This window comes from Antrostomus carolinensis, unplaced genomic scaffold (genome assembly GCF_000700745.2).
Source record: "Antrostomus carolinensis isolate BGI_N321 unplaced genomic scaffold, ASM70074v2 scaffold18146, whole genome shotgun sequence".
In the NCBI taxonomy this organism is placed as follows: Eukaryota; Metazoa; Chordata; class Aves; order Caprimulgiformes; family Caprimulgidae; genus Antrostomus; species Antrostomus carolinensis.
Genome location: NW_010324287.1, coordinates 20,779 through 32,114, shown reverse-complemented (window position 1 = coordinate 32,114; position 11,336 = coordinate 20,779). Strand labels below are relative to the sequence as shown.

The 11,336-nt window shown below is 38.8% G+C and overlaps 1 protein-coding gene across 1 annotated transcript in view; it reads left to right on the top strand.

Moving 5' to 3' along the window:
• LOC104527235 (engulfment and cell motility protein 1) overlaps nucleotides 1–10,705 on the top strand; it is a gene marked incomplete at both ends in the record, with an annotated part of 60,555 nt that extends 49,850 nt beyond the window's left edge. The window contains 5 exons of the mRNA XM_010170903.1: nucleotides 2,372–2,523; nucleotides 3,414–3,492; nucleotides 7,585–7,635; nucleotides 9,095–9,217; nucleotides 10,574–10,705. Of these exons, the coding sequence (XP_010169205.1) occupies nucleotides 2,372–2,523; nucleotides 3,414–3,492; nucleotides 7,585–7,635; nucleotides 9,095–9,217; nucleotides 10,574–10,705 (537 nt within the window). The remainder of the gene's footprint in view (nucleotides 1–2,371; nucleotides 2,524–3,413; nucleotides 3,493–7,584; nucleotides 7,636–9,094; nucleotides 9,218–10,573) is intronic.
• Nucleotides 10,706–11,336: the final 631 nt, after the last annotated feature.

The following is an 11,336-nucleotide window of genomic DNA, read 5'->3' as shown; positions in this document are numbered from 1 at the left end:
TGCTGCACAATTGATTGATGGATGCCTGATGACTGTGAGGCATCCAGAGCGTACTTGGCTTGTGTGAGCAGTGCAGACATGGTCTGTGCACACACTGTCTGTATCGTGGGCCTTCTGGGCATCTGGCAGCTCTGGCTGCAGTGCATCAAAAAACAACTGGAACAGCATTAAGAGAGATAGGGTAGCATGGTGCTTCTGAGATACACCTTGTTACTCTGAACAGCACAATGCATGTTAGATACTAATGTCAGTATTACTTGGGCTCAGAACTTTCCGGCAGCTCTGCCCTGGTGTGGCCTCACCTCAAGTACTGGGGACAGTTTTGGGCAGCACAGTATAAAAAGGATCTAAAGCTACTGGAGACTGTCCAGAGGACTTCACTAAGTTGGTGAAGGGTTTAGAGGGGAAGCCATATGAGGAGAGACTGAAGTCACTTGGTTTGTTCAGCCTGGAGAAGAGGAGACTGAGAGGAGATCTCATCTCGGTTTAGAACTTATTCACAAGGGGAAGAGGAAGGGCAGGTGCTGATCTCTTCTCTCTGGTGACCAATGATAGGACCAGAGGAAATGGCAGGAAGATGTGCCAGAGGAGGGTGAGGTTGGCCATTAGGAAAAGGTTCTTGAGGCAGAGGGTGGTGGAGCACTGGAACAGGCTTCCCAGGGAGGTGCTCATGGCACCAAGCCTGACAATATTTAAGAAGCATTTAGCCAACATGTGCCCTCAGACACATGAATGTTGGGATTGTCCTGTGCAGGGACAGGAGTTGGACTTGATGATCCCGGTGGGTCCCTTCCAGCTCACAGCATTCTATGATTCTATGACTGAAAGTCCAGAGTAGAAAAAGGCTAATTGAGTTGCTTCTCTCCTCCTGTTCTCTTTGCATGCACGAGTTGGTTCTTTTTTTTCTGTGAAGTCAGTGTTTATTTTCTGAACTGAGTTATATTCAGCATCGCATGCTCCTAATGTGGTCATGCAAACCAAGTAGCAGATCAAACAGCAGTGCTGCAGGAGATTAGAAGAAGAAAAATCTGTCTGTATTTCCTTGTCGTCTCCAACTGAAGTTGCAGAAAGGATGTTTTGTTCCTTCAGTACTGCTCAAAATGTCAGAAGTGCAAAACAGTGTTGTCCACGTGTCAGTATTTAACTGTGAATTTTACAGACAGCTGGGCAGCTTTTCTGAGCATGGGTCATGCCTTTCTTCCTCTGAAAGGAAAACGATGCTAAGGTCTAAGGAAGCAAGCATCCAGAGTTAGAAACAGGAGACTCACATTAATGGCTTGTAGCATGAGTACTGAAGCAGCACGTAGACTTAAAGTTTTCTGGAAGGAACCAATCAAGCTTTGAGACAGGGCCACTGTAGTCTGTTACTTGGCTGTAAAGAGTAAATAACTGTGGTCACACAACATTTCTTCTGTCTGTGCTTCCTCGGGTACCTTTCAGCTTGACTGTTGCTGGTACCAGTGCGTTCAAGGAAAACCCAGGCAGTTCTTGCTTCCTGTGTCAGCAGAAGGCAAAGCTTCTTCCCGAGAAGCTGGGTCCTTGGACTGGGCAGCATGTGGAAGAACACACATTGCCACATCTGACTGCACAGCTGTGTCAGCTCTGCAGATGTTGAGTGTGCAACATGTCATTGCCACGCTTGAAAAAAGCAGAGGTCAGACCTGGTTTGGATTAAGGTGCCATTTGTTTGTGGCAGCTCGCAGTACGAGGGAAGTTTATTAATGGAGGAACACTTAGCGAGACTGGGCTCTAGACACAGTTACAGAACCAGTTGTGCTGATAAATGATCATCAGCAGAATTTTAATTTGTAACCTGCAGAGAGAGCTTTCAGTGTTGTTGCTAACAGCAAAGGGGAAAAAAAACCAAACCAAAACATATTTTGCTAGAGTGTGTTTTGCCAGAGAGCTAGATGTAAATTTCTGTTTTGCAAAAGTTGCCCTGAGCCTAGATATTTGGTTAGATAAAACTCGGCACAGATTTCTACTGGAGAGAATGAGAAGTATTCTTCTTTTCCTTTACAAAGTTTTCTTCACATAGATATCTTTTTCTTCACAAAAAGATGACCATTCTAGTTCTTTAATGTTGATTTATTGTGTTTGTACTGTAATGTTGAAGCATATATTTCGGTGGTATGAATATTGACATAAATCTGTGGTGATTTGTGCCAGCTGAAGAATCTGTCCCCCTGTGTCCTTTGAAGGTATCTGCAGTGCCTGGTTGTTTGCTTTCAGGTATTTGCTGATACCTGGCACGTGGACAATACTACATTTATTCTCATACCTTTCTGAGCCATGTCCACATTTTTCTTGCTTCCTTTTCCCTTTTTTCATGACAAGATGCAAATTCTCTAATAAATGTTTGAATTTGTAGATAGCAAGCTATGTGAACAAATTTGCCTCGGACATCTCTATCTTGCAACGGTCACTAGCAATCCTGGAATCGATGGTGCTCAATAGCCATGACCTGTACCAGAAGGTGGCACAGGAGATCACAATTGGGCAGCTCATTCCACATCTGCAGGGGTGAGTGTCTTCAACTGCCACCTGATATGGTGGATTTTTTTTTTTTAATTTTTATTTTTTCCCCCCAAATGAGCATGGATTTGGAAGAAGAGTGGTATAAAGACTGGCAGCCTCCTATATGAATCCTGCATCTACTGTAAGTGACTGGGTGACTGGTAACCAGCTTTCTGGAGTTGCTTGATCATTTTTTATTTTTATTATTTTTTTTTAAGTATTTGTTGTTTTTGCACTAAACTACCTGTGTAGTTGGAAGGTGGGAAGAGAAGAGCACCCCATAGTAATAAAATACATAATGCCATTAGCATACAGATGGGGTTGTTTTGCTTGCCAGCCTTTGAGAAGTGTGTAAGGCAAAAATTGGTCAACTTTTGCTGAAGATATATTTGAAAAGGGATAAGCTTTTTCTTAATCAGTAACATGTGGTGGTTAAAGGGATGGAAAGTGCCTCTTGTAGCATAGGGTCATGCATAGCATATAGTTACACTTGCCTTCCAGCTAGGACATTTTCCACTCACCTGAAAAGCTTTTCATACCAGCATGTTCATCTCCAGAACCCTTTAAGGGGAAGATTCCTCTTCCTACTTTGAGCTGTTGGGCATCTGGCAGAAGCTGATTGTTTGGGCTCCTGCTATGATCAGTGGAGGGTCAATGGCACTTCAAGAATGTGGTTCCACCTTTCTTGAATGCTGAATGTCCCTCTAGAACATCTTGTCTCTCTTAATAATAGAGACAACCTAGTCATGACCAACTTTTGACTGATTTCCTAACTTTTACATGGTTAACATTAAGTCCCTCCACTTCTACCTGCAGTAATGCAACTGGAAGATGAGTTTCTACAACTGGTGGGTATTTGTGTTCTTCTCTCATATTTATAATTTTGTTCCATACAGGACAGACCAAGAAATCCAGACATATACCATTGCGGTAATAAATGCACTTTTCCTTAAAGCACCAGATGACAAGAGGCAGGTGAGTCATTTGGTCTTGTAAATCTACACATCTGTAGGAAAAATGTGTCACATTCATCCCAGCAGTTGTCCCAGTCACACTTTTCCTGCAGTTAATTCAAACTGAAACTTGTTCTGTTGTTTCCTGCTGGTATTATCATTCATTTTAATGGAGCTACCTCCATCTTGCACCACTATTAGGAGGGATTAAGCATTCTTCTGTGCTTTTGTAGTTCCCTGTAACCTCACATGAACTGGACTGACTGTGGCTGGCTGTAGTTATTTATTGTACTGTTCTCTTTGCCAACACAGCTTGTAAAACCAGGCTATTTTTTGGTAAACTGTTTCCTCCCCAGATTTTTTAATAAAAAGCACGTTCCTTTTGAAAATGGCAATATCTGGGCATGCAGGCATTTCATGACTTTTATAGTGTGCTGTTTTAAGTTAACTTTAGTGCCAGAGATCAGAAGTCTCAAAAGGAAATATTTCAAGATTGCTAGTTGCTGTTAAATGAGGATGGAATGTGACGTGCTATGAAATAGAGAAGTTTTACCCATGCTTGTGAAGTCATTAGCCTGTGTCAAAACAGATTTAGTCATTTATTTATTTAACATTTCTGTCACCAAAACAGATGATAATTCTTGTGGTGACGCACTGTTAGTGTCCAGAAGAAGTTCATTGAGAGCTGATCAGTTATGACAAGGACTTGCCTTAGATTTATTTACATTTTTAAATGCAGGAGATTGTTTAAACAAACATCAAAGCCTTAATGGGTAATTTCGCTTTTTTTGCTTCAAAAATATTTTTAAAATGACAAACAGGGGAAAGTAAAAACAGAGTTTAATTAAAAAAAAAAAAAAAAAAAAAGCCTTTTATCACATTTCTTTTTTCCTTCTTCCTCCAATACAGTCTTCAGTTATTTAGGGAAGAAGGCCCTTAATGAATAAAAATTGGATTAAAAACTGTCTTTCAGTTCCAATATAAATCTGTGATAGGTTCTTGAAACAAAAGCAGATATTTCACTTTTTACATTTGTATGTAGTTTGTACTGCTTATGTTTCTCTGAAAAGTCTGCTTTGGCCATATTTGAAGTTGAGAGACAATGTCAGATGTAGATAAGACTTTTAATATTAATCAGTGGGCACATGTTCCTGAAGATGACAGTAGCACAGGGTATTCCCAACAAGTAAAACTGTATTTCACCAACAGCATAACCACATAGTGAGTCTGACAGTAGACCACGCAGACTTCACTTCACCTGAAGTACCTGCTGCTGTGACACAAAATCGTTAGTCATAGAGATTGTGATCATCAGAATATAATGATCTGATTTGGCTTAAAGGCTAATGGCTCTGACACTTGCAGAAAGTTCCCTTCGGCCTTTCATAACCGATAATAAGGAGTCAGAATCTGCTGGGTTTCTCTTTATATCTATCTTGTGGTTAATTAGTAAACCATGCATTCAAGAAGGTAGGTTTCCGTTAGCTTCAGGATAGGGATAACTGATGTCGTTTACCAAATTCTGTCTTTCTAAGATAATGAACTGATGTGATGCAGTCTCATGTAATTATCTGACGGTGGGTACTCAAAAGTTAAGGTTCAGTGCTCACCACTAATATGGTTGGGAGTGAGAAACTGTACCAAACCCCGAATGACTCCAGGAGCTTTGTCGCTCTCTCTGCTGTTGTCTTATGGGGACTGGCACGATGTGGATGACTGCACTGTAATTAAGGACAGGATTTAAATTGGTGCTGGTATCTGAATTCCTTCTCTTTTTTTTTTTTTTCCTTTTTTTTTTTTTTTTTTAAATTTCTGTAATGCAAAAAGCCAAGACGTTCCAGCTTTTTCTTTTTTTAATGAGAACTCCCTGGGTGCTTTGCTTCCTCTGCCACTATCAAGGATCAATTCACCCAGAGACACCTATGTTTTGGGTTTGTTTTTTTTTAAAAAAGTCTTTAATCTGAAAAAAGCTGAGAGTTTGAGCATTGAAATGATACTGTGAATGTTTGAAACAGTTTTTTTGGCAATTGTCTGCATTTTTGCAGAGACATGTTGCTATGGGAAATGAGACAGCAAATTTTGTGCAATAATTCTTGTTCTTGTCTGTTACTACATTACTTATTTTAGAAGAGGCAGCTCATCAGCTGCTAATAGGCATAGAGCCTTCTGGGAGATAAAGTTGATTTTGATGCAGTAGTGAGTTTTGTGAATGCTTGTTGCATCTCTCAGTTTTTGGTCCAGTGACAAAAAATAATATGAATAACAACCTTATAAATTACAGGTATAAGAAAGAAGTGACAATTTGATAATCCTCTCCAAACAGTCAAATTAAAAAAAAAAAAAAAATCCCATTTTTTTGCCTTGAATCCAGAAAAGACTACTTCATATTCCTTACCTGTCCATCTTTTGGCAGTGGATATTCTTTGACAAAACCAGCTAGTCTGGTCTCTGGAACATGAAGCACATCGTGTGCCAGGCACTCCCCCTGCAGCTCAGTTGTGCACTTCCAAAAGAGATGGAAGCATCTCTATCATTCATTCCTTTGCTGTTTTTTGCAATTGAAACTTGCTTAGCCAGAAAAAATTAAAGCTAAAAATTTAAGCTTAGCTTAAAAATTAAAGCTGAATTTCTCTTGTCTTTGGTCCCTTCTTCCTTCCTTATCATTCCCATGTTCTATTGCAGCAACCTTTATCTGGCATAAATTAAACAGTCAACATCTGTGATTGCCTCCTGTATTGCAATTAGAATTATTTTCTTTTTGCAAGCAAGATCTCACCCTGACACTTGCTTTATTTACATTGTTTGTGCAGCCATGATTCAGCAATCCAGTTCTTCATATGTTTTATGTGATAGTCTCACTTTTCCTGTCTCTACTTTCTTGTTTGTTATGTAAAAGTGAACCAGTATGCACTTTATACTACCCTTCAAAGATCTCACAAAGATCTACCCTCTCACAAAGATCACCAGGAATTTTTTAAAAAAATTTCACCTGAACATAAACAGTATTTCTGATGTGGTGCCAACTGCACAGAATCACAGTGCGTCCTAAGAACGTCCTGAAGGATCTGTCAGCATTGATGTCATTTATTGTGCAGTATTATGTAAGGCTGTATGTACATCGGCTGTATTTCCAATCAATGATCTACTAATTCCAAACATTACCCCTTTGTGTACGTATAAACAGTGTCTAAATAGCAGTGTGCAATATGTTAGTCAAATCCTTAAATAGTATATTTTGAAAACAAGAATTTAAAAATAATTACATGATGATAATTGCTGTAAGTTCTGTGCTAGCATATATCTACATACACATGCACACACATATATTTCTATATTGATGGAAAAAATCATGGAGCTTAAAAATGGGATATACCCTTGTAGGTATGGTTAAGATTAGACCCTCATGCTTAGTAAGTATAAAATATTCCGTCCTATGCATTGTTGGACAGTTTGCAGCATGGACAGCTGGGATCAGCTGCTTAAGAATGACAGTAAAAGCATATTCTCTTGATAGTGACTTCAGACAGGTCTACAAAGAGAAGTTCATTTAAGACAAAGTAGTGGACCAATGTCAACATTTCTACTAAAAATACAGGGGAGAAGTACTGTTTGCTATGATGAAACAGTACTGAGTTGTAGGCTGATTTATTGAGTGAAAGGTAGAGCACTTGACTTTAAAACAGCCAAAATATTAATGTAAATAAGCAAGTTGTTTGACATCTTGTTTCAAAGCACTGGCTGGCTCCCATTCCATGTTTCCTTCTGTGTTGTTTGATGAGGGAAGGTTGTGCTTCAACAAGTATGTGTGTAAATATTCCGTTTAACCCACAGAAGTCTCTTCTGAGGTCTTTCATTGCTGGTTTTGGGTCACCAAAGTACCCTCAGCTTGTGACATACTTTTCACTTACTTTGTCCCTTTTCTCATAGCAGAGTAAACTGAGTTTGTGACCCCCGAAATAATACATATGATAGTATACCTGATATCCTGCTTCATTTAATTTATAAGTAACACTGCAGAAACTTAAGACTAAAATCTTTTAAGTCAGTGTTCTTCTAGGGATGGCACTAAAATACCTGCTTCTGCCTAATTTTGTTTTTTTTTTAACTACATCAGGAAATGGCAAACATTTTGGCACAAAAGCAGCTTCGCTCTATCATCTTAACTGTAAGTATGTAATTTTCAAAGTTATTTTTCATTATTAGAGAGAAAAGATGATTCCAGTTTTGGTGTTCATAGGTTTTATCTGAATGTATTTTAATTGCACTTGTATTTTGATGTGTTTTGAAGCCTGTAATATATAAGATAAAGGTTTGGTTGTTGAATGGGTTCAAAACTAATTATCAGAAAGGGTATTTTCCCAGTCAAATAAATGGTGGTTTCTTCATGGAAATATCATACGGAATAACTCTGTGTTTTTCAGTTCTACAGATTATTCTGTCTTGGTATAAAGTTGCACACAATTTGTCACCACTTGCACAAAAGAAGAATGAAATACAGCTCACAGTGAAGTTAATTAATATAATATAAAAGATTTGTATCTGCTATCGTGGATAATCAGACAGATTTTGCCTTTGATATTAGAGTAGATTACATCTTCATGGGAACAAGGGAAAGTGCTCTTTCTCTGTTATGGGATACTAGACAGTGTAAAACAAACAAAACAACCAGACAACCCCTCGTTCTTTCTCATTTGCTGTCGTAACTTCAATGATGTGTACAAAAAAAAACCCAGAATTTGTTTCAGAAAGCGTATTTTTACACTGCTTGTGTTCGTAAGAAATTTGGTATAAGCATATGGATAATATTCTTAGGTGTTCATTTACTATCATAAAATGTTCCAGTGGCTTTTAGCAGATTATTTTGTTCTCTGGAACTGTACAATATCAGTTGCTGTATCCACCTCCTTCTTGGTGACTCTCTCCTTATGTGTTTCTGCTGTGTTTAGTGACCTGGGTCTGTCTCCCATACAGAACCACTTGGTGTTTTTTGGCACACCGGGGATTTTTAAATTGTCCATCAGTTTGGTATCTGCTTTCTGGATGGGATAATTCTGCACATATGGGGCATTGTATAAGCAATCTAAGCAATCTTCCTCATACAGAATGGAGTTTTCTGGTCAAAGTAGGGTTATGATGTGATGTTGACTCCTGCAGGAGTAGTCCTGTTACGTCCTTGTATTTGCTGGTTGTGTTTGCAGCCTGAATACTTTTCTGTTCAGGCAGCTATTCTCTTAACTCTTTTCTTAATATAGTCTATTTTATATATATATATATATATATAAAGAACTCTAATGCTTTTGGTAAGGAATTAATTCTTCTTCAAAGTGATTTATCAGTGATTTTTTTTTTTAGTGCCACTTCTCAACATATGCACCAGCTCTATCTAGTGGCTAGAAGGAGAAAGCTTCAGTGTGTTGTTATTTTAAAGTCTTATCCCTTACTTAAAGTTACTTTTATAGTATCTAAATCAATAGCATTAGTCCTGGTTTGATTTTCTTTTTTTTCTGGAATGTATATACACTATTGCACAGCAAACACATACTTCCAGAAACGGAAACACCTGAGCGCGCCTAATGTAATTTTCTGAGAAGATGGCATTCACCAGAGTCTCTCTTTCTTTGCAGCATGTTATCAGGGCACAGAGGGCCATCAATAATGAAATGGCACACCAGCTTTATGTTCTACAAGTACTTACCTTTAACCTTCTGGAAGACAGAATGATGACAAAAATGGATCCACAGGATCAGGTAAACATCTGGCATGATCTGGTCACAACAGGAAGAGGACCACTGCTCATTGCTGTGCCTAAAGCTCTTTATGGAGAAAAAGACACAGCTAGAAATGCTTACACAATTCATTCGTTCTCTCTCTTTTTCTCTCTGTGAAGTTGGGTTACAATTTTTGGTTGCTAAAAGATGTACCAGCTATTGCATTCCTTGTGCAAAAGTACAGCAAAATGGCCATGTAGTTCCATGAACTGAATTTGGTGACATCCTGAGCTAAGACTTCAAGCAGCAGTCCAGCATTTGTTTCTGTTGTGCACTTCTCAGGAGCAATAGATCTCTATGGTCCTTCCTAAAACTACTTCCGTAGAGCTAAAATGAATGTTTAAATAAACTATCTGGCATGCTAGAGCTGAAGTTAATTTGTGTTACAAAAAATCCTGGTTTTGTTACTGGGAACCTATGTAATAGTTGTTCATTTGTTTATTGCTTACTGTGTCCAAACACCAGCTTTAATATTGTTCATTGTGCAAAAAGAGGCCCTTCCCCCCTAAGAGATTCAAATTTAAATGTAGAGCCAATGAGCCATAGAGTCGATGTATTTTGTTTCTTTATTTTTTGTGGCCTTTTTAGGCTCTTTACAAGGAGGAACTTGATTTCATTTTTAAGAGGGAATTGTGTTACGACTTGCTGATAATTTGGAGAAGAGGAGGTGGGAGAATAAGGTGGTTGTGAACATAAGTAACATAACGCTGTAGGATTTTTAGCCTTTTTGTTTCTTAAGTTTGAGGCTGGAAAGTTTGACTCTCAGGAATGTACAAGCAATTAACTAGTGCCTATCTCCACAGAGAGTGACTAACACAGTGTTGTAAGTATTGATGATAGGGTGGTTATTGCTGTCTTGGGACATTTCTTGTGATATGTAACTGCAGTGATTCCTCTCTTGCCCATTCCTGTGCTAGCAAAAATGGACTGTTACCAAAAGGAATGCAGAGTGCTGAGCCATTTTGATTTTAGCCAACAAAGTGCTGAAGTACCAGCTTAATTTGAAATGTGTGTGATCTCTTGGCTTCTGTGGTTTCATGCCTGTGGTTAAAATTAAGTGTGTAGTTAGTGGCCTTGCTAACCAGGGGTCCAGCTTCTGGAAGTCAACACTTAAACATCTGCACGTTAACCCCACAACTGTGAGGACTTTGGAAAATGGGAACCACAAAGTCATTCTTGCTGACTGTCTCTCTGAGTATGAAGTGGGGAATTTACATAAAGAAAGGTTGGGCAGTGGAGGGAATACGATGTTTGGAAACAGCTTTAATGGTATTGGTTATTAAAGTGAGAGGTAAGTTATTTTAACCAATTTTTTTAACCTTTTTTTTAACACAGGCCCAACGGGATATCATATTTGAACTCCGAAGAATTGCATTTGATGCAGAATCTGAACCTAACAACAGCAGCGGCAGCATTGAGAAACGCAAATCTATGTATACTCGGGACTATAAAAAACTTGGGTTTATTGTGAGTATTTTTGTGTGGTGGTACACTGAATGTGGGTGAGTGCATCTGTTGTAGTACAGCCTATAGTCACTCACTTCTCATACTTGGTCTTCTGGCTGTTTCCTACAAGGGAACAGCTTGGCTTTCCCCCCACCCCCCTGTTAACACTAATTAACTGCTTTAGCAGAAGTTAGGGTTAATTGGAAGAAATAACTGCCTGAAGTTGAAGCACATAGTTTTGCATGACATGCCAGAATTAAAATCTAGCTTTTCATATCTTGGATGAACAAACATTGTCCAATGGATCCGTGGCAAACCTGTGAAGTCATTGTACTCTGTTAGTAATAATGTGGACTCATGAGTGCAATAAATCTGAGGTAGAACTCTATGTTATTTACTTGTAGGACCTTATGTTTTGGTTGCTTGAAGTCCTTTCATCTGCGAGTAGGGGATGCAGAATTTCTTACCTTGACTTAATCAGAACAATTGAGTTTTTGTATTGCCTGAAACTGTGTTGCGGAACAGAGCACAATCTGGCTGAACTGTTGCACACATTTATATTAATGAATAATGTGTATTTCCCCCCCCTGGAAACAGAGCGTGCACACATACACTGCAATCAGTCTCTTGATTTATTGTTTACTCTAGGTTA